Consider the following 24158-nt stretch of genomic DNA (forward strand, 5'->3'; position numbering starts at 1 on the left):
CGTCCGATTGAATATTGACATTCCTGAGGCTCCCTATCATCTGGGCCCCGACTATAGATTGAATGGAATTTAGAAGAAATTGCGAAATGTGAGCCCCGGAGTTTGAAATTACTTGAACAAGCAGCGCCGGGAGAGGGAAGCGGAGCCATTCGATATGTCTCAAGCTCATGACTATCTCAGTAGGCTTCACTACGTCCTTAAATCGCCATTCTCGAAGCTCGGCCTCCGAGAGCATCCTCACCGTCACATTGTCTGGGATGTCGAACGATTTGCGCATGCGTTCGAACGCATTTTTGTATCCATCACGATCCGTAGGGTCGGGAGATGAACGAGAAGACATTATCACACCGAATGGGATGATTGACGAAGGTTTGAGCTGGAGAAAATCTCTAGGGTTTTCTTTGAAGCTTCTCTCTGGAAGATGGAACAAAGCTTGGAAATCTGAATGAGAATTATTTTGAAACAAAAACTACTTAAATGAGAGGTGAAATTTTGAACCAAACGTTTTACTCGGTAACTGTGTGCACATTAAGTATAACCTGTCAGGTAATCAAATGATCATGTACCTACGGATTGCCTCGGTTTACGGAGAACGACGGCTTTAGGCGAACCTTTTGGTGTTGAAGAGTCGGCCCAAGATTCTAACAGATTAACATACCACATCTGTCCAAAGCTTGGGCCAGGGGGCATCTGTTGGGCCCAAAATGTTCGACCCAAAAACACTTGCCTCATTTATCAGATATTCAAAACGGAGCGTTTAGATAAAGGGATGTTCCAAAGGCAGAAGCTGTAGGTCAGAGGCAATCCGCGCTTCTGACCTCTGAGCGAGACATCTTAAAAGTTGGTATTTTTTGAGGGAAATTTAGTTATTCTCCTTCCTCATTTTCAGGGTCCACTTGAACCAACTAACTGTTTTGTATATTTCATCCTATAAATATGAGATTTTGAGAAGGAAAAAGGGATCGAACTTTGAACTGACTTAAGCATCGGAGCGTCTTTCTTGCAGGAAATCCCGACGAGTCAAAGGCAGATTTCATCACCGGAGAAGAAGCAAGTCGCCAAACATTGTCGGGTCTTTACCTCCATAAATAGAAAGACAAATTGTTGCCCCAACAATGTGTAACCAATAATTTCAAAGAGTTACCCAAAGATTGTTATTTTTGGTAGCTTATGTAATGTGACAACTTTTTACAAAGTACCAACTTTTAATAATATTTTTTTATATTGGCAACAAAACTTGTTATTCTTATTTGAAAGTTGGACTTAAATGCTTAATTTTTTGAACAACTAAACTTTATTTCATTAGAGCATCTTTAATAGAGTGTTATAAATGTGGTCTATAACCATTTTTAGCCCATCTTCATAAAATAGGCCTCCAATGGCCGTCTAAAATGTGTGCCAAATTTAGCACATATTAAAAGTTGTACCAAATTTGATATAAAATATAGCATGTGTCAAATTTGGCCCACAATAAATATTATTACTCATTTGTCACTCATTAATATGATTTATTAATAGATTTTTATTTCTATTTTTAATTTATCTTTTAATAAAAAAAATTAATTATTTTGTATATTCTCAATAAACATTAGTAGATGTATTGACTTTTTTTTAGATAGTTTGCATCTTGTGCATTGAAGTACAAATACAAAAAATTTGTCAATTATAGCACACACACATGTTTTGGACCAAATTTAGCAGAAAATATACTCCATCTATTAGAGATGGTCTTAATATTTGATTGTTGATTTATGACTCTAAGTGCCACTTGAGATCACCACTGTGTCTAACACATTATTAGGTCAAATCTTATAAATGAATTAAATTATTATAAAATATATTTAATTAAAATAATTTTTTTTTCAAAGGCAAAACCGTATAAGCGACAAAGTCTACCATGTGGTAACCCTTGAGCTAATCTCAAAGAATAATTTAGTTAAAATATACTCATTTCATTTGTCACGTTTCCCAAAATTAGATCAACTTTTTTAATATATATTTATATATATATATACAAATTCTATCTATACGAGGGGTTGACATCAAGCCTGGTCTGTAACTGGGATCAAATCGAAAATGGAGGAGAGAAACTCAGATGCTGCCAATCTAAAGTCTGAATATGATCGAGCAAGTGAGGTTAAAGCTTTTGATGAGACTAAAGCTGGAGTGAAAGGCCTTGTTGATGCTGGGATTACTCATATTCCTCGTTTCTTCCACAAGTCAATATTATGTGATGATAGTATTAGTACTCATGATCTAAGAGAATCCCACTTCAGTGTTCCAGTTATAGACCTTGGAGGTCTCAATGGAGATCCATTCGAGCGAAGAGAGATTGTTGATAGAGTGAGAGAAGCTTCTGAAAATGGAGGGTTCTTTCAGATTGTCAACCATGGCATTCCAGAGAGTGTTATGGAAGAAATGAAAGAAGGTGTTCGAAGATTTTTTGAGCAAGAAACTGAGGTGAAGAAAGCTTTTTATACCAGAGACTTCACTAAGCCACTGGTCTACAACACCAACAATAGTCTGTATTCCTCTCCATCTGCAGATTGGAGAGACACTTTTCTTGTTCGAATGGCTCCTCACCCTCCTAAACCAGAAGATTTGCCCCATGTATGCAGGTACATGCACTGCTTTAAAATCTGTACTGATTAGTATTGCAGAAAGAAGAAAAAAAAAATGAATTGTGATATGAACTTTTTTTTCTACTTGAAGAGACATACTTATGGAGTACTCGAAGCAAGCAATGAGAGTTGGGGTTTTTCTATTCGAGTTGATCTCTGAGGCTCTCGGATTGAATTCAAATCACTTGAATGAAATGGATTGTGCTGAGGGGTTATCACTTTCATGCCATTATTGTCCACCATGTCCTCAACCAGAATTAACTATGAGCGTAGCCAAACACGCTGATATTGACTTTCTCACTGTGTTGCTTCATGATGACATTGGTGGTCTTCAAGTTCTAAACGACAGTAAGTGGATTGACGTGTCCCCTCGATCTGGAGCTCTAGTGGTAAACATTGGAGATATTCTTCAGGTATCAACTTCCTCAATATTATGATTTTGTTCTTTGCTTTTGGTAAGAAAATTAGAAGATTTTGTTAGAGAATAGAATGTCACATAGAAAGTATGTGGGATCATCATAACATTTATAAGAGCATGGGTTACTCCACTCATCACCAATTGGTTTTGTTATACCCAAAAATTGGAGAATGCATCCTAGGAGAGCTAAGAAGAGTGCATCCTAGGAGAGCTAAGGAGTGTGCATCCTAGGAGGCTCAGGAGAATGCATCCTAGGAGGCGAAGGAGAAGGAGTCCCTTGCAAGCCAAGAATTGGGACTTAGATTTTGACAAGGAGAGCCTACACAATGTCCGATTGGACATAGTTGGGAGATGCTAAAGGAGAGTGCCTCAGACTTGTCCAAGGTGAGATGCCAAGGAGGATGCCTCGGACCACCTTGGTCCGAGGAGAAGGCAAGAGGAGGATGCCTCGGACCACCTTGGTCCGAGGAGAAGGCAAAAGGAGGATGCCTCGGACCACCTTGGTCCGAGGAGAAGGCCACAAGGTTCGCTCGGACCTTGATTGGAGGAAGTAAGCTCGGACCACCTTGGTCCGAGGAGAGCCAAGCACGCATTACTTTGGTCCAAGGAGAGCCATGCATACATCACTTTGAACCAAGGAAAGCTTGAAGGAGTAACCAACATGCATGTGAGACTACGTCAAAATCCCCGGAACGACTTCAGCAAGAATTAGTCTAGGCACCCGGGAATCTCTCATTCCTCACTCAAATTGAGGAATCTGTTGTATTTTATATATTTTTTGTAATTTAAATATAAGATGAATAATAAAATATCCCTATCTAAAGGGGATATCAGTTGAGTATCCCAGGCCTATAAATAGAGGGCTTATGGGATGAGAGAGGGGCTTCTTCTGCTTCTTCTTTCTAGAGAGAGAAATTTGGGTCTGAGTATTCTAGAGAGAGAAAGTGCTGAAATAAGAGAGAATTCTTGTATTTTTGCAATCTGTACTGAAGAAACTCAGTTGGCTCAGTCCATCTGATCTTGAGTATGGATCTATAAATCACAACTCTAAGTGGATTAGGCTATTACCGACAATCGGGGCTGAACCACTATAAAATCTCTTGTGTTATTTACTTTTCCTGTTTAAACTGTCTGTGTCGTTTTTATTTCTCTTGAAGGCTTGTCGTATTTGACGTTCTCACGTCGTTGGCTAAAAACGCAGTCAACAGGTTTTAAGATGGAACCTCATGCTTCTTACTATGCACTCTATTCTACTTACAGACCACTTTCCACATTCTATTAGATTTTACTTGAATTAAAAAAATCAGATTTCTTTGTATAAGGACTTTAATGAAAGAGAGTTCGACATCACAAGGAGATGACATATGGTTATTAGTGTAATATAATATCGGTCTCACATGTTTGAATTTAATAAGTATTACGATGTATCACTAACCAATCATAGAGTGTCAGCTTATGTGGTATCAGACAATACTGATCAAATTTCTTTGTTTGTTAAAGGTTTTTAAATGACATGTAGTATAATAATTCTTACTAATCTAACCATGCCACTTAACTTACTAAACTTCCACCTGTCATCAAGATAGTTATGTTTGTCACAATGCTTCAACTGCTACAACTTCTACTTCTATTTAAAGGGGGGTCTCGGTTCATTTAAAAAAATAAATAGATAGAGAATTTTCGAAGAAAGAGAGAGAGATCGGGAAACACATTGAGTGAATTGTAAGGGAGCAAGAGAGAGTTGAGAGTCTTGTGAGAGAAAGTCCAAGAACGTGTATTGTAAAAGGTGTCTCGGTTCTTGCTGGAAGTTATTCACTTGTATAGGTGTTGAGACAAGCTTTTGGCTTGTTGGAACAGTAGATTGTAACAGATATTCAAATCACAGTAGGACCTCATTTGAAGAAAAATGGATGTAGGCTAACATATTGTTGTCCGAACCAGTATAATTCTGGTTGTCTTCTTTTCGTTTCAAGTTGGTTTTGATTGCTTATTTTTTCTATTTCTTTAATAGTTCGGTTTTTGTTATCATTTCTATTTTTATTTTGTTAGTGTATACTTTGAGTTGTGTTGTGTGTTTACAACATGACGTTCTTCTTCTTTTTTGCGCTTCAGCTCATAACAAACGATAGATTCAAAAGTGTCGAGCACAGAGTTTTGGCGAGCCATGATGGTCCTAGAATATCTATTGCAGGTTTCTTCTTCACAGGTGTATTGCCAACTTCGAAATTGTATGGACCGATCAAGGAATTGTTATCAGAAAATAATCCACCAAAGTACAAAGAAATCACAGTGAAAGATTATACTATTCAATTCAGTAAAAAAGGCCTTGATGGGATCAAAGCCTTAGATCATTTTAAGCTCAGGCTTGATAAGATAGAATGATAAAGATTGAGAATTATCATAGTAAACATGAATATGGAAACTATCGTACTCTATCATAATAAGCCCTGTTACTTTTAATTTTAATTTTTGTATAATAAGCTTTCAGTTGTATTTGTGCAACTAAACTGTAATATCCAACATTTTCATAATACATTTCTTTATTATAAATCAGAGTTTCAATACATAAAATGTACAAGTTTACAAATTTAAGAAATAGTAATGGAAAAATAGTGTTTAAAATATGATTTTATGTTTTTAATGAGATTAAAGAGAGAGAAACTTGAGTAGTCAAGTATTGGATCCAAATGTCATATAATTTTAATAGGAGATTTTTATAAAATTAAGAAAGTTTTGCTAAATGGCTTATTTGAAAAGAATTTTAGTATTTTGGGTCCAAGTGTAATTTAAAAAAAAAAAGAGAAGGCTTCAGCCTTTTAACCGAGCCCCTCTCTCTCTCCTTAGAATTTTTTTCTTCTCTCTCTCTCTCTCTCTCTTGTGTGCATGCGTCTGCCCGACCACCGAACATCCATCGGCGATCACCACTTATAGCCATGCGCCAGACCGTTGGATTTAGAGGCCTCCGAACTATCGACCACGAGGGAATCTAGAGCTCACTCGCCGATTAAACACCTCAACTGGTCGATTTAAGTTCGGCCACCCCGCGACTTCAAAGTTGCGATTCGGCCACCTCGGGCATTCGTTTGCCGATCTGTCACCACCATCGTGTTCCTCGTGTTGTGGGCTTCAAAACCCAATAACTTGTTCCTACATCTACCATAGTTGGGTGGTGGGCCCACCACGAGCCACCGCGATCCACCGTAGATCGATGGTCGAAACTTAGTGTTCGAGGTTCCGAAGTACGTTTTGAGTCTCAGAAAATCATCGTTTGACTTGTTGTGGAACCCGATCATTGTGGTATAAATTCTTTGACCTATATTGTTATTGATTAGAGTAATTGTTATTATGTGTATTTATAGTATATAATTATATATTCTTGATATATTGCATATTTTTCTGTAATTATACTGGTTGTCTGGGAATATATATATATTTCTGATACATGTTTTGATTTTGGGTTTGTCCATTTTATAGCCGTTGTGCTGTCCAATTTTCTAGAAAATATTAGATATTAAATAAATTATAAAAAAAAAATACATATTTAATTGATTTTCTATTAATATGGAAATTATTATGATTAAGTAATTTTAATTATTATTGTTATTATTTTTTTAAGTAAATCAAGAATATAGTTTCATATATATATATATATATTTATGAAAAGTGTGATTTATGGTAAACCTATTATTTAACAATTATTCTTATATATTAATATTTTGTTAATATTTGAATATTAAAATAATATCAAATATTAGTTTCTTACAGTTATTAATATTTGTAAGATCAATGAATTTTGGAGAAAGTATATTTATTATGTCACTGAAATTGATGTTATGACTAATTAATAATAATATAAATATTATATTATTATCACAATATCAATTATTACAATTTTATGTTAAAAAATATAATTTCTTTTATAAAATAACTATTTGAATATATACATTCATATACGTATTGCTATTGAAGTATTTTGTTATTAATATTGAAATAAGTTTATTTATAGACGATACTTATTATTGTTGTTGTGATTATTATTATTATTATTATTATTGTTGTTGTTGTTATTATTATCATAAGAGTACATTATCTTATGAGCAAGGTTTAAAGCATGGTTTTATATGAAGAGTTATTTGCATTATGATGATAATAATTATTATTATCATTTATATAGTTTCTGGTATTGTTAATATACACTATCAATAGTGTATATTTACGATTTTGATAGAATTTAATATATGATGTGCCTTGAATATGATTTGTATGGATTTGATTGATTGACTCTTGGTGAGCAGTTTTAAAATAAGCTAAGGACCTAAGGTAAGCAAATCTCACCTTTTTGTGCTTAAGTGTAAGATGCATGACATTGATTGTGTATATCTGATGAGTTAAGTATGGAATGATGATGATGCATATGATAAGTATGTGAAGAATGGTTATATGAATACCATAATGATGTTGCGTGATATGTAATTGAGGAATTTTGTGATATGTGAAAGCTGTCTTACTTGGTTAAGATTGATATGAATTATGTGCAAGCATGTGTTCTTATGTTGATGAATATGTGGATTACTTTTATGTTCGTGATTTTGTTATATGTTATGATATATGAAGCGTTTAAGTTTTTAGGCTGGAAACCTTAGACCTGAGCCATAGCTCTACGTTAAGGTATAACAACGCCACCAACCCAAAGCTTCATGTATTATGACTAAAGATGTTTTGAGTTATATGAGATGTGATACAATGCCTTGATTGAATACCATCAAACATGAATCATGAACATGAACATTGGCATTTCAGCATCAGCATGTATGCATGGCATGTCCAGTTATGTGATACATTATTATGTGATATAAGACCATGCATATGAATATGAGGAAAATTGTGAAATGCCTTGAAATGTCTTGTGTGAAGTGAACATTTTAATGACACAAGGCTTAAGCAAAGTGAAAATAAGATGTTTAAAAAGGGTGCCACTGTTTTGATGAAGCAATTAAGTAAGTGCAATGAAGAAGGCGGAGGTCTATAAGACTTATAGTGGCTTCCCACTAGTGTGGGCTAGGTCAGAGTTGACCATTTAGATATGCTTGCCATGTTTCCGTCTTTCTCCTCCATATGTGTAATAAGTATGGCAGCTATGACAACGATGAAATGAGTGTTATGATGAGCCTAGCTGCGATGATGGCTAGCCGGAGGAGAACCCGTGGGATTCTATATGATATGTGTTATAAGCCCTACAGGCATTTGCCGAATCAAACAGTGTGCACAAGTGAAATCGGGCCCATAAAAATGTGAAAGTAAAAGAAAGAGCATAAAAGTAAAGTTTGAAAGTGCATGAGCAATAAATGAAATGCATAAGTATATAAGTCAGCATATTAGTATATGTGCACTACAAACTCACAACATTTATGTGTATGTGTATGCATGAGATTTGCTTATTGAGCGTTAGCTCATTATGTTATTTTCCAACATTTTTCCAGGTGTGACTTTAGATGTTGAGCAACTTGTGGAACACGGACTCAGTAGCAATGCAATAGTGGTTTAGAGTTTTTCATATGGATACATTAAATTTATATTATTCACACGTGTAATAATTTCTATTAATAAGTTTATATAAAAGTTTTAAATTTTTTCTGTATTTCTTAGTATCTTTTTATTTAATTCATTTGGTCAATTGCCTAACATACTCGTAAACCCTAGAATTACGAGTATGTGGCGGACGTACCCTACCTTAGGGACGTTACAAATATAAAGGAAGATTTGGACTTGGCTTTTGAATATTCTTCCTCCTCATAAATTAAAAAACAGATCGAGAAGAAGAAGATGATGAATATATATATGGGACAATTTTTCTATAAGGCTTCACTTGAAGTCCTACCGGTAGGGCTCTTCACTGTTCTCAACTCGTGAACAGTTTTCGGTGCGATTTTTTTATGACGATGTATATTGTAGTTGTTTAGAGCATCATGCAAATTTTCAAAAAATTTCGAATAGTTTACAGTACCGAAAACTAGGTTCAAACATATTGTTTTCCACGCACATAAAAAATTAGTCACGCGTGCAACAACATGTTTGAACCTAGTTTTCGGTACTATAAACTATTTAGAATTTTCTAAAAATCGCGATGATGCTCTAAATAGCTACAATATACATAGTCATAAAAAAAATCACGCTGAAAACTGTTCAAAGGTCGAGAACACTGAGAGGCCCACCGATATGACTTAAAGTAAAGCCTCTATAGGAGAATTGTCCTATATATATATAGCATACCAAATTAAAAATATTAATAAATAAATGATGAAAAACCAAAAAATTGATAAATAATAATAAATTTTATAAGTCTCTACATAGCAAGTGGTCTTTTTTTATTATTATCAGTACAAAATATTAGTGTAAGCAATAAGAAGTTGGTGATATCAAGTGTACACAGAGAACGAGAAAGAAAATGGTGGAGACAAGCTCATCAGATGCAGCCGAATATGATAGAGCAAGTGAGATTAAGGCTTTTGATGAGACCAAAGCTGGAGTGAAAGGCCTTGTTGATGCTGAGATTACTCAAATTCCTCTTTTCTTCCATAAATCAATATGTGATGATAGTCTTGTTCTAAGAGATTCCCAGTTTAGTATTCCTGTTATAGATCTTGGAGGACTCAATGTAGATCCATTTGAGAGAAGAGAAATTGTAGAGAAAGTGAAAGAAGCTTCTGAAAATAGGGGGTTCTTCCAAATTGTCAACCATAGCATTCAAGAGAGTGTTATGGAAGAAATGAAAGGAGGAGTTCGTCGATTTTATGAGAAAGAAACTGAGGTAAAGAAAGCGTTTTACACCAGAGACCTTACTAGGCCAGTGGTCTATAACAGCAATCGAGCAGTACTCAAAGCAAGTAATGAAAGTATGGATTTTTTTGCTCGAGTTGTTCTCTGAGGCTCTCGGGCTAATACCAAATTGTAACGCCCTACTCCCTTAGAGTCGTTACTAAGTGAGTTTAAAACGTGCATTTAACTCGCTAATCGAGGTTTTAAGGCAAAAGTGTGAATAAACCATAAACAGAGTCATAAACTTTGAAAATAATTCTATTTACTGAAAATCATACAACGTTTAACATTCGGGATCCCAAAATACTGTTTAGAAATATTTACAACCCAAAAATATAATCAGAGTCGGCTAAACGAAAAAATCTAGGTTCAGTACAATCATCTCCCAAAATACCCCTGGTTGTGGCAGCCAGGCAGGCCAAACATGTATGCGCCGCTTCATGCTCTCCGTACTCATGGTTGGTCGACTTTCCCCTTGCCCTTACCTGCACCACAGAGCACCCGTGAGCCAAAGCCCAGCAAGAAAACCCTCACAAGCAGATAACATATGCATATCAAACACTTAGCATATAAACAGGCCATCAATAGGTTATACAAATATGGCCATGCCGTCCCAGGCGCTTTACCAGGCCCTGGGTTCGCGGTCTGCACCGTAAGGATATCCCAGGTATCTTTTAGGGTCTTGCCCTGGCAACTCGCACTCCGCGTGCTAAATGCTTCTCCCAGCCCCTTGTCGCACTCAGCCTTGCACTCCGCATGCTTAACGCCGTTCTCGGCCCCTTGCCATTTGCGGCCTTGCCGACCTCGGCCTGCGCCGTTCCCGGGTCTTGCCGAACATTCACACAAATGCATACATAGCATAATAACGCAAACACTGAACATGAATAAAATCAATCAAAGGGCTACGCCCTGCAACACAATCATATAGGGCCCTGCCCTGCATACAAGCACTGTGGGAACAACAGTTTTCTTACCTGTGTCCCGAGCTTCCCAAGCACCGCGATCGCGAGGACAGTCCTCTAAACCAAGCCTTGAAGAAATCCTAGTCACAACACATGAACAATAATCAACCATCACGTTCTAATCCATTAGATAGTTTCGAGTCATAATTCTAACCTTCGGGACCTTGGATTCTACCAAACCGGGTAGTAGGAATCTTCCCGAGCCTTAACATTCAAGTTCCCGAGCTAAAAATCCTCATTTTGCCAAAAATCCACATTTGGGCTGCGGCTCAGCCTCCCTTAAGCGTCGCGGTGTGCCCCTAGACAGAGACAAAATTTCCTCACATTTTCCAGCTTAGGGCCGCGACGCCCAAACCATGCGCCGCGGCGCCTGGGAAATTCCCTCGAAGGCCACTAGCCTAAAAACACAAGCTGGCCGCGGCGCTGAAGAACAGGGCCGCGACGCGAGCCTGAAACCCAGAAATCCCATATAAACTTTTCGAGCTAACTCCCCTGAAATCATTCAAAACACACCCCAACAACAGAATTGAATCCCATAATCACCCTAATATACTTTAGGCAGCACATAAACTCAAAGAAACCAGTCAAAATCCTACTCTAACTCAAGCCCAATTATCTAAGCTTTAACCCCTCAAACTTCAGCAAAACAGAGGAAAATTAAACAGAATTCAAGCTTAGATCCTTACCTCGAGAATAATTCGAATCTCAGCTATCTTTAACCTTGCTCCTTGCTTTGACTTCCCCAATTTGCAGCCTCAAATCCAAAGCTTTCCCCTCAAAATTCCCTTGGCAAGTTTGAGTGACAACAAGAAAAAGAGAAGAGAAAGAGTTTGGGTCGGTTCCTCTAAAAACTCTGAACATATCCTTAGTTTATTTTATTTAACTTAGTCTCTAAGGTTACCTCAAAGGCTCGGGGTACCGAAAACGTCCCCGAGGGCAAAATGGTAATTTTCCCCAATATTCCCTCTTAAACATTCTGAGATCAAATATATCTCCAAATATTTATTCCCATAACCTGATAACCCCATAAAACATCTAATACCTAAATTACCCATCGACTCGTCACGAGTCGGATTTTCGACCCCGTTGTGACATTCTGGCTGATAGCTCCCAAAGACTGTCTCGGACCGTGCTACACAGATATATCACAAGTATATCGCATTACCACATTTATCACATTTATGCCCTCACCGGGCTAAAATTACAAACATGCCCCTAATAACCAGACGGGGCCCACATGCATATCTAATTCACCTAAAACATGCATTTCTAATCACATACTCATCAAATTTGAATATAATAATAATAAATCACTTATTGCCCTCCAGGCACACTAATCAAGGCCCTAAGTCTTATTAGAAAATTTGGGACGCTACACAAATCACTTGTACAACATGGACTGTGCAGAGGGGTTAGTGATTTTATGCAATTACTATCCTCCATGCCCGCAGCTAGAACTAACTATGGGCATAACTGAGCATGCTGAGATTGATTTTTTCACTGTGCTACTTCAAGATGATAGTCCTCGTTTCTTCTACAAATCAATATGTGATGACAATCCTGTTCTAAGAGATTCCCAGTTTAGTATTCCAGTCATAGACCTTGGAGGTCTCAATGGAGATTCACTTGAACGAAGAGAGATTGTTGATAGAGTAAGAGAAGCTTCAGAGAATGGGGGGTTCTTCCATATTGTCAACCATAGCATTCCAAAGAGTGTTATGGAAAAGTTGAAAGATGGTGTTTGAAGATTTTTTGAGCAAGAGACTGAGGTGAAAAAAGCCTTCTATTCCAGAGATTTCACTAAGCCACTGTTCTACAACACCAACAATAGTCTGTATACCTCTAAATCTGCAGATTGAAGGGATACACTTACTTATCGAATGGCTCCTGATCCTCCAAACTTAGAAGACTTGCCCCTTGTATGCAGGTATATAAGCCCTTGTAAATCTCATCTCATTTTTATGAATCTGAATTTGTGACACAAAACTAGTCTTGTTTTCTATGAGTTAGACTAAAAAACGTGTAGTTTCACTTTTCTAATTGTACAACTTAAGGAATAAAACTTAGTCTGAATAATAAAGCTCGAAAATTGAGAACAAGGGAAAAGCTGCAGAAACACAATGTCATTGCTGAGTCTCACTGTTTGTTCTGCAGAATTCAAACAGAAACAGAGGAGCACTTATTCTTTGATTGCTCCTTTTACCTGATATGTCTTCAGCAAGTGAAAAGCTGGCTTCAATGGGGAGCTGAATCAAGATCATTGGGCAGGCTTCTTAGGTGGATTGAAAGAGCTAAAATCAGCAGGTTCAAAAAGCAAATTTTCTCAGCTGCAATTGCAACTTTGGTTTATCAAATCTGGCATGCCAGAAATGATATTCTATGGAATTCGAATGTGGTAAAGGAAGACTTGATTGTGCGAAAGGTTAAGGAAGATGTCAAATGTAGAGTCAGCTGTGTTTGGCCTAAAAATGTCAGCTCAGTAGACGTAGAGTGGTTTTCGAAATTGTAAAGATGTAAAGCCGGGAAATATTTTAACAGTAAATATACTTGTATAGAAGTTGATATTATTAGATCTTCCATTGAAGATGCTATTAGGTTGTAAAGATGTTATTTGGAGTAATGAAAACCTCGCTGATTCATCAAAAAAAAAAAAAAAAAGCTCGAAAACAATACGATAAACACACAAGAGTTTGGTTCATCATATGCCTAAACACTATGTATATTAGAACTCAACTCAGCTCACAATACAAAGCTCTGTATCACTCTATATTTTCTCTTTTTTGTTTCTACAAAAACCAGCTATATTTTACACTCCATTGCACACTCTAAATCTCATGTGTGTACCAATAAGCACAACAGAATAATAACTAGTTTGGCCAACTGAACATTCTCACTAACATTGCCTTCTTTCTTTCCTCATTTTTCTAAGAGACATACTTGTGGAGTACTTAAAACAAGCAATGAAAGTAGGCATTTTTCTATTCGAGTTGATCTCAGAGGCTCTAGGATTGAATTCAAATCACCTGTATGATATGGATTGTGCGGAGGGTCAACTACTTTTATGCAATTACTATCCACCGTGTCCGCATCCAGAACTAACTATGGGGGCAACCAAGCATGCTGATGCTGACTTCTTTACTGTGCTGTTTCAAGATGACATTGGTGGTCTTCAAGTTCTCAATGACAATAAGTGGATAGATGTTTCTCCTCAACCAGGAGCTCTAGTGGTAAACAATGGAGATCTTCTTCATGTAACTACTCGTACTAGTAAAATACCAGTTTGGCCCTTGTATTTTTTCAAAATACGCGATCGGCCTTTGTGTTTTACAAAATAGATCAAAATAGGACCTTATATCCAATTTTGGTAAAAAAAAATTCAAATATAATATTTCATTATCAGTTTCTCGACCACTTTCTCCGCTTCTCTGAACCCATCACATCACTAACGACCCGAGAATTGATCTTATAATTGAAAATATTTTGACCAAAATCGGGTCTATGGTACTATTTTGATCCATTTTGTAAAAGACAAAGTTTGAATTGTTATTTAACAAAACACAGGGACTGATCGCGTATTCGGAAAAAGCACAGGATCAAAATAATATTTTCCCTTATAACAATGTACTAATTTACCTAAGTAAGAATCAGATTCCTATTTAGCACTCTCACAAAAGAGATTATTTTGTTCAGCTTATAACGAATGACAGATTCAAAAGTGTTGATCACAGAGTTCTGGCAAGCCATGCAGGTCCTAGAATACCTATAGCAAGCTTCTTCTGTAATGCAATTCTAACCTCAAAACTGTATGGACCCATCAAGGAGTTGTTATCAAAAAATAACCCCCCTCAAAGTATAGAGAAACCACAGTGAAGAACTATATTTCTCATTTCAGGACAAAAGACCTTGATGGGACTAAGCCATTGGATCATTTCAAGCTCACCTAATAAATGAATGATATGATTGTGTACTATGGTAAATACATTGAACTTGGCTTTTGGATGTACTTCATATTAAGTCAAGGCCACAATAATATTATAGGGGCTACATGGTTATTTGTTCTAAATAATATTATTTTTTAATTACAAATAATTTTTTGTCATAATTAAAAGTAACACATTTAATCACCAAAAAAACAAAATATGATGACTTCAAAGTCATCATTAAATAATAGTGTGTTCTTTTTTATAACAAAAAAAAGTGTATTGTTTTCATTGTCATCACTAACTACTATATGGACCCTGTATGTACAAAATAAACTATAGTATTTCTTGGTATCAAATATATAGTTATACCTAAGAAAAATAAGTAAGTGCTACAGTTTTAAATTATGTGTTTTTTCTTTTTGAAGAGACATACTTGTAGAAAACTCTAGGCAAATAATGAAAGTAGGGATCTTTTGGAACATCCAAACCCTTATGAAAATCAAATCAAGAATATGTAACTCCATTTACAAATTGATTATGATGATATTTTAAGAGTTATAAATCAGTAACTAAATTTGTAACTTTCCTTTGTATGTTATAACTTGACAAATAATATTTTTTCACACTCATTTAATCAACATTATATTATTTTGTAAAATAAATAATATAACAATGCCAAACGTTAAGCTAAAATGAGTGCCTCACATGTGTGTTGAGTATTGACCACAAATGAGCACTCAACATGTATGATGGGAATTAAGCCTAGATGAGCACTCAGTGTGTATATGCTAAGCATTATGTCATTTCCCAAGCTGGGACACTCTCGAGCGCTTGACATATGTGTTGAGCTTCAGTGTGAGTGTCTCTAGTTGGGACGTTCATGATCATTCGACACACACTGTCGGAAATTCATTAGTGCTCATCTGACACAAGAACACTAAAAATTATTGAGTTGGTAACTAAAAATTTAATAATTATTAGTTGTTGTCTTGTTGATGGTTGCAACAAATTATCAAATTAGTGACTAACAATTCAGAATTTTTGAGTTATTAATAGCCTTAAAAGAGTTTTGGCTTATTGTATATGTGGTAATTTATTGTGTAGTGTGACTATTTCCTTTCTTTGTAAAATACCAACTTTTTAATATTTTATAAAAAATATCACAATTTTTAGTAGTTCTCAAAAATACTATGTGTCATTCGTATATAGTTTTTAATTTATTAATAATATTTTTGCGAATTTTTCCATTATGTTATAGGCTATCTAATAGAGTTATATAAGTGATCTTATTACAATTTGAGGGGGGAAAGACCATTAGAATTAGGGTTGAGGTTTCATCTTAAAATCAATTGGTGTTAATTGAAGTAACATTTTCCTTTATAAGGATATTGTTGTTCCTATATATTTTTCATATGGGACTTTTTTCACATGTAGTACGCCCCCTCACATTTGGGCCTGAAAATGTGGGCCTTATGAACGACCTTATATACAACAGGACCAAACGTGAATATTTAATAGAATGTCACAAGATTTGTGGGAATATATGACATCACAAGGCGGGTTGGGAAATTTGTGGGTATGCACGTCGTCCGAAACAGGTCATAGAATCCAACATAAATCAACATACATTAGAAAGGTCTCAACCAAGGTCAAGAGTGGAGAGCAGCGGAAGTCGAACCTGCTCTTGATACCATATTACAATTTGAGGGGAGAAAGGCCACTAGAACTAGAATTAATGTTTTATCTTAAAATCAATTGGTGTTAAGTGGGGTAATCATTTCCTTTATAAGGATATTGTTGTTCTTATATATTTTACATGTGAAACTTTTTTCACATTTAATAAATCTAATAAATTGAACTCTAGAAAGTAATATTGAGCAATATATTTCTTCATGTAGAGACCCAAATATTAATCAAATTAAAGTTGGTGAGAACTCATCGAGAGCTATAGTGATATTGTTGTAGAAGAGACCTAGCCTCTGTTGAACATCACAACATATGAAAACGTAATTACTTTATTATTACAAAAGTAATTACACCAAGACTTGAATATAATATTTTATCATAACACACTCTAAACACTTACACACTTTGTTTTGAAGCACTCAATAATTTCTCTCACATTCTTTTTAGACACACTTATATAATACTTACTTAGACTCACACTTTTGGGACACTCACTTTGCTACTAACTTGGACACACATTACATTTGTATTTATAGGCTACAAAGGAAACATCCAAATCTTTTTAGAATTTTCTAATTTATTTAACTACTTTCTATCTTTTTCTAAATGATTCTAGAACTCTTTATATATTGTCTAATTAGTTCTAAGTTTCTTCAAGAACTTTTTAGAATGTTCTATGTTCTTTCTAGTATATTCTAGAACATTCTAAAACTCTAGAGCATTCTAAATATGGTAATCACTTTTAACAGCCTCATGCCTTTAATCATCATATATTAATTCAAGTATATATAATTAATCTATTGTATATTCTTTTGTTGTATTTTTGTGTTATTTTCATCACTATATTATGTATATATATTAGATTGTATTTTGAGACATTGTTGTCTTCACTATAATATTGATTGAATATTGACTGTTTTGGAATCCACTTGCTATATATTGAATAACTAATATAGAGAATAATTAATTTTGTGTTAACATCATTGGGATAACATATTGTCATTTTCAGCCATGCCCTTTGGGTTATCCATAGACATGTAATTCATTTCCCACGTGGTTGATTTCGTATAATAATAATTATAAAACACAAACCTACTCCATAACCATAACTAGTGGCATATATAATTAAAATAAAAACTATATATATAAAGGAAAAACACTATTGCCCAGGAAGACTTACATATATCAACTTGTAAATTAAAAATATTACATGAATTAATTAAATAGATATTTGCGGTGAAAGTAGATAAGTTATTGTGTTTGTAACACTTAAGTTATTTTTTTTTGTGGCGAAAGTACATTCTTTCCATGTTTTGGTAAAGTTTAGTGGAGTTGTCTTTTTCACATCGTTAAGTACACCTACATAGTGTGAAATTTGTTTATAATTTGAGTACTTTTACCGCATTCATCTCTTTAATTGGACACTTTCGCTGCAAGCATATTTTAAATTGGATACTTTAGCTGCAAATATCTCTTTAATTTAGTACTTATGCCTACGTGTTACAGACGAACTTAACGGTGAGAATTGACAGTTGTACTAAACTACACTAAAACATGGACGAAATGTACCGTCAATAAAATAATTTTGGTATTTAAATTCTACAAACATAATAACTTAATTTCTTTCCCCGCAAACAACCCTTAATTAAATCACATATATCTTTTTCGTCTATGTGTGGTCCGCCAGTCCATAACCACATATAAGTGATAAAGTCTAGTGTGTGGTAAGCAATGAGCTAATCCCAAAGAATAATTTAGTCCAAGCACGCTACTTTGACAAGTTAAAATATATATATATATATATATATATATACTCATTTTTATTAAATTCCAATTTTGTCACGTTTCCCAGAATATATTCATTTTTTAACAAATACAAATCCTACCTATAAAAGAGGGTGATATCAAGCTGTATCTAAGATCAAGTCGAAAATGGTGGAGACAAACTCACCTGCAGCCCCTCTAAAGGTTGAATATGATAGAGCAAGTGAAGTTAAAGCTTTCGATGAGAGCAAAGTGGGAGTGAAAGGTCTTGTTGATGCTGGGATCACTCAGATTCCTCCCTTTTTCTACAAATCAATATGTGATGACAACCCTGTTGTAAATGATGCCCAATTTAGTATTCCAATTATAGACCTTGGTGGTCTCAATGGAGATCCATTTGGGAGAAAGGAGATTGTTGATAGAGTGAGAGCAGCCTCTGAGAATGGAGGGTTCTTCCAAATTGTCAACCATAGCATACCAAAAAGTGTTATGGAAGAAATGAAAGAAGGAGTTCGTCAATTTTACGAGCAAGATACTGAGGTGAAGAAAGCTCTTTATACAAGAGACTTTACTAAGCCATTGGTCTATAACACCAACAATAATCTCTATTCCTCCCCATCTGCAGATTGGAGGGTTACCTTTTTAGTTCGAATGGCTCCTGACCCTCCTAATCTAGAGGATTTGCCTCTTGTATGTAGGTATGCACTTTTCTAATCTGTTGTACTATTTGTGAAACAAATAAGTTGTTCTTGTTGTATGTAACAATCTAAATAAACTAACAAGTGTTTTTTTTTCAACTTGAAGAGACATACTCGTTGAGTACTCGAAGCAAGTAATGAAAGTAGGGATTTTGGTGTTCGAGTTGATCTCAGAGGCTCTAGGACTGAATCCGAATCACTTGCATGACATAGATTGCACGGAGGGGTTAGTTCTTTTATGCCATTACTATCCACCATGCCCGCAACCAGAACTAACTATGGGGGTAACTAAGCACGCTGATATTGACTTCCTCACTGTTTTGCTTCAAGATGACATTGGTGGTCTGCAAGTTTTGAATAACAATGAGTGGGTTGATGTTTCTCCTCATCCTGGAGCTCTAGTGGTAAACATTGGAGATCTTCTTCAGGTAATAGTACTATATACTCTTTAATGGATATGAGTTTCAAATACTAAAATTTGAGGAGGCCAGTGCTAACAACAATCTCTTGTTTCAACCTCTTAGTTAACTCCCGTCTCCAAAAACACATGCCGGAGTATTTTTTTTCTATTTTTTTACGGTAGTGTTCATTGTAGTTACAATATATATTCTGATTTTTTTTTTGAAAAATTCTAAATAGTTTATAGTATTGAAAGCAGGTTTGTATTTTTTCAAACACGTGTAGTAAGTAACCAGAATATCAAGAAATATTTGGAACTATGTTTTTGGTACAGTAATGGCATGTTTTTTTTGGAGACAGAGGTTGAAATAGTTGGTTGACCATAGCACTCCTCAAATCAAATTCGAGTTCTCACAAAATAGTTTACTTAGCTACATAAGAATATCATAAGCCCATTTAGCACTCTCATAAAAGAGTTGATTCATTATAGTTATGGTCTTAAGTATGTCTTAATAAACAATAAGTTTTTTTTCTTTTTCTTCTTCATATAATTTTTTTGTGCTTCATTTTCTTCAGCTTATAACAAACGATAGATTCAAAAGTGTTGAGCACAGAGTTTTGGCCAGTCATGTGGGTCCTAGAGTATCTATTGCAGGCTTTTTCTGCACAGGTGTATTGTCAACTTCGAAACTGTACGGACCTATCAGTGAGTTGTTATCAAAAAATAATCCCCCAAAGTATAGAGAGACCACAGTAAAGGACTATATAGCTCATTCCGGCAAGAAAGGCCTTGATGGAACTAAACCATCAGATCATTTCAAGCTTGCCAAAGCAGAATAATGATGAAGATGGTGACTTAGTATTACAAATGCTTGTAAACTAAATAAATTTCAATGGATCTTTAAATTTTTATTGTGAGTTGAGTTGGTATGTGATGCATGAAAAATCTGAGAAAAAGAGCTCTATAAAGTGACTAGAAGAGAAGCTTTCAGTTGAATTTGTACCAAATATACAGATTTTAAAGAATATTTGTGTTTTAATTATGGTATATGGTTTTATTTAAATTAAAAAATGGTGGAAAACTTCAACAGTTTAGAAAAAATGAGATTAAACCATTTAAAAAAATGATTCAGACAAATAGTATTGAAATAGTAACATATAGTTACTAGTTTGTGAAGTTTGAGTTTTATATAGTTTTAAGGAGTTATCAAACTAGTAACTAACAATTAGTAATCATGAGTTACTAATGGTTCCATCAAATTATTGGATTAGGGACAAAACAATTTGACAAATATGTGTAACCAATAATTTCAAAGAGTTACCCAAAGATTGTTATTTTTGGTAGCTTATGTAATGTGACAACTTTTTACAAAGTACCAACTTTTAATAATATTTTTTGATATTGGCAACAAAACTTTCTATTCTTATTCGAAAGTTGGACTTAAATGCTTAATTTTTTTAACAACTAAACTTCATTTCGTTAGAGCATCTCTAATAGAGTGTTATAAAAGTGATGTATAACCATTTTTAGCCCATCTTGTATATATACTAAATACAAGCAACGTTTTTGCTTAGTTTTATTTATAGAATTTATTAATTATTTTTATTATATTAATTATTATTGTCATATAAATTTCAAATAAATATTCTCTTTTAATTAAATAATTTATTTATTTATTTTTGTTTAAGTTTATGTTTGTTCTAGTCTTTTAATTTGGGAGTGACAACAAGAGATTATATATTATATGTTTAATGTAATATTAAATATTATATGTAGATTTTAAATTTAAATTTCTTACTAGGTTTTTTAAAAAAAATAATTTGTTGTTAATTGACACTAGATTATATTATATGTTTAATATTATTTTATTCTAATAAGTGAATTTAAGTTTAATTAAATTTTATTTAAGTTATAAAACGTATGATTTTATTATTTTTAAATAATTATCATTGTAAAATATCTTAAAAATATCATATTTTAATTTGAATAATTATTATTTATTATTTTTAAATAATTATCATTGTAAACTATCTCAAAAATATCCTATTTTAATCTGTTTAATTATTTATTATTTTTAAATAATTATCATTGTAAAACATCTCAAAACTATTATATTTTAATTTTTTTAATTATTTATTTAAGTTTAAGTGTTTACAAACTACCGTTAAATATAAGAATATTCGGTTAAAGTTAACATTAAAAAAATAAAAAACCGTTAAAACCAATAATTTTTATTATCTACACACTTATTATATAGAAGAAATATGTATTCATCATGTTCTTCTCAATTTGTTTTTTAATGTACAAGGAGGAAGAATATTCAAAAGCCAAGTCCAAATCTTCCAATATATTGTTTACTTGCACAAATACAACTGAATGCTTATTATAAAAAATTAAAATAAAAAGTAACAGGGCTTATTATGATAGAGTACAATAGTTTCCATATTCATGTTTACTATGATAATTCTCAATCTTTATCATTCTGTCTCATCGAGCTTGAGTTTAAAATGATCCAAGGCTTTGGTCCCATCAAGGCCTTTTTTACTGAATTGAATAGTGTAATCTTTCACTGTGATTTCTTTGTACTTTGGTGGGTTATTTTCTGATAACAATTCTTTGATCGGTCCATACAATTTCGAAGTTGGCAATACACCTGTGAAGAAGAAGCCTGCAATAGATATTCTAGGACCGTCATGGCTCGCCATAACTCTGTGCTCGACACTTTTGAATCTATCGTTTGTTATGAGCTGAAGCACAAAAAAGAAGAAGAATGTCATGTTGTAAACACACAACACAACTCAAAGTATACACTAACAAAATAAAAATAGAAATGACAACAAAAATCGAACTATTAAAGAAATGGAAAAACAAGCAATCAAAACCAACCAGAATTATACTAGTTCGAACAACAATATGTTGGCCTACATCTAGTTTCCTCCAAATGAGGTCCCACTATGATTTGAATCTCTGTCATAATCTACTGTTCCAACAAGCCAAAAGCTTGTTTCAACACCTATACAAGTGAATAACTTCCAGCAAGAACCGAGACACCTTTTAGTTAAGTGGCATGGTTAGATTAGTAAGAATTATTATTCTACGTGTCATTTAAAAGCCTTTAACAAACAAAGAAATTTGATCAGGGTTGTCCGATACCACATGAGCTGACACTCTATGATCGGTTAGTGATACATCATAATACTTATTAAATTCAAATATATTAGCCTAATATTAGATTAGACCAATAACGATATGACAATCCTCATACAAAGAAATCTGGTTTTTTTAATTCAAGTAGAATCTACTGATTTTCTTGCAGTTTTTGTTGTGAAACCAAAAGCAAAGAACATAATCATAACATGGAGGAAGTTGATACCTGAAGAATATCTCCAATGTTTACCACTAGAGCTCCAGATCGAGGAGACACGTCAATCCACTTACTGTCGTTTAGAACTTGAAGACCACCAATGTCATCTTGAAGCAACACAGTGAGAAAGTCAATATCGGCGTGTTTGGCTACGCTCATAGTTAGTTCTGGTTGAGGACATGGTGGACAGTAATGGCATGAAAGTGATAAGCCCTCTGCACAATCCATTTCATTCAAGTGATTTGGATTCAGCCCAAGAGCCTCAGAGATCAACTCGAATAGAAAAACCCCAACTTTCATCACTTGCTTCGAGTACTCCACGAGTATGTCTCTTCAAGTAAAAAAAAAAAAGTTCATATCATGACAATTCATTTTCTTCTTCTTCTTTCTGTAATACTAATCAGATCAGATTTTAATGTACCTGCATACATGGGGCAAATCTTCTGGTTTGGGAGGATGAGGAGCCATTCGAACAAGAAAAGTGTCTCTCCAATCTGCAGATGGAGAGGAATACAGACTATTGTTGGTGTTGTAGACCAGTGGCTTAGTGAAATCTCTGGTATAAAACTCTTTCTTTACCTCAGTTTCTTGCTCAAAAAATCTTCGAACACCATCTTTCATTTCTTCCATAACACTCACTGGAATGCCATGGTTGACAATCTGAAAGAACCCTCCATTTTCAGAAGCTTCTCTCACTCTATCAACAATCTCTCTTCGCTCGAATGGATCTCCATTGAGACCTCCAAGGTCTATAACTGGAACACTGAAGTGGGATTCTCTTGGATCATGAGTACTAATACTATCATCACATAATATTGTCTTGTGGAAGAAACGAGGAATCTGAGTAATCCCAGCATCAACAAGGCCTTTCACTCCAGCTTTAGTCTCATCAAAAGCTTTAACCTCACTTGCTCGATCATATTCAGACTTTAGATTGGCAGCATCTGAGTTTCTCTCCTCCATTTTCGATTTGATCCCAGTTACAGACCAGGCTTGATGTCAACCCCTCGTATAGATAGAATTTGTATATATATATATATATATATATATTAAAAAAGTTGATCTAATTTTGGGAAACGTGACAAAATAGGAATGAAATGAAATGAGTATATTTTAACTAAATTATTCTTTGAGATTAGCTCAAGGGTTACCACATGTTAGACTTTGTCGCTTATATGGTTTAGTCTTTGAATTTTTTTTTTTAATTAAATATATTTTATAATAATTAATTCATTTATAAGATTTTGCCAAATAATGTGTTGACACATTGGTGATCTCAAGTGGCACTTAAAGTCATAAATCAACAATCAAATATTAACGAAATGGAGTTTAGCTGTTAAAAAAATTAAGCATTTTAAGTCCAACTTTCGAATAAGAATAAAAAGTTTTGTTACCAATATAAAAAAATATTATTAAAAGTTGGTACTTTGTAAAAAGTTGTCACATTACATAAGCTACCAAAAATAACAATCTTTGGGTAACTCTTTGAAATTATTGGTTACACAT

The 24158-nt window shown here is 34.3% G+C and overlaps 3 protein-coding genes and 1 pseudogene across 4 annotated transcripts; 3 read left to right on the forward strand and 1 right to left on the reverse strand.

Annotated features, from left to right (window-relative positions):
* Positions 1-1997: 1997 nt before the first annotated feature.
* LOC133819926 (1-aminocyclopropane-1-carboxylate oxidase homolog 3-like) lies at positions 1998-8649 on the forward strand. 2 transcript variants are annotated; one of them, XM_062253311.1, is made up of 3 exons: positions 1998-2618; positions 2713-3034; positions 8520-8649. In XM_062253311.1, the coding sequence occupies exons 1-3, from the start codon at positions 2077-2079 to the stop codon at positions 8523-8525; spliced, it is 870 nt and encodes a 289-aa protein (XP_062109295.1). In that variant the 5' UTR covers positions 1998-2076; the 3' UTR covers positions 8526-8649. The 2 variants fall into 2 exon arrangements, with proteins under 2 accessions (XP_062109295.1, XP_062109294.1); XM_062253310.1 differs by lacking the exon at positions 8520-8649 and adding an exon at positions 5152-5615.
* A 705-nt stretch (positions 8650-9354) lies between these two features.
* Positions 9355-14761, forward strand: LOC133815735 (1-aminocyclopropane-1-carboxylate oxidase homolog 1-like; annotated as a pseudogene).
* A 3546-nt stretch (positions 14762-18307) lies between these two features.
* LOC133819930 (1-aminocyclopropane-1-carboxylate oxidase homolog 1-like) lies at positions 18308-20330 on the forward strand. Its single transcript, XM_062253316.1, has 3 exons — positions 18308-18888; positions 18995-19316; positions 19864-20330. Exons 1-3 carry the CDS (start codon positions 18359-18361, stop codon positions 20125-20127), a joined length of 1116 nt encoding a protein of 371 aa, XP_062109300.1. The 5' UTR covers positions 18308-18358; the 3' UTR covers positions 20128-20330.
* A 1277-nt stretch (positions 20331-21607) lies between these two features.
* On the reverse strand, positions 21608-23678 carry LOC133819925 (1-aminocyclopropane-1-carboxylate oxidase homolog 3-like). The gene is made up of 3 exons (XM_062253309.1): positions 23074-23678; positions 22662-22983; positions 21608-22035 (listed from the first exon to the last, which is right to left on the reverse strand). The coding sequence occupies exons 1-3, from the start codon at positions 23613-23615 to the stop codon at positions 21766-21768; spliced, it is 1134 nt and encodes a 377-aa protein (XP_062109293.1). The 5' UTR covers positions 23616-23678; the 3' UTR covers positions 21608-21765.
* Positions 23679-24158: the final 480 nt, after the last annotated feature.

Source organism: Humulus lupulus, chromosome 2, assembly GCF_963169125.1.
Source record: "Humulus lupulus chromosome 2, drHumLupu1.1, whole genome shotgun sequence".
NCBI classification, from domain to species: Eukaryota; Viridiplantae; Streptophyta; class Magnoliopsida; order Rosales; family Cannabaceae; genus Humulus; species Humulus lupulus.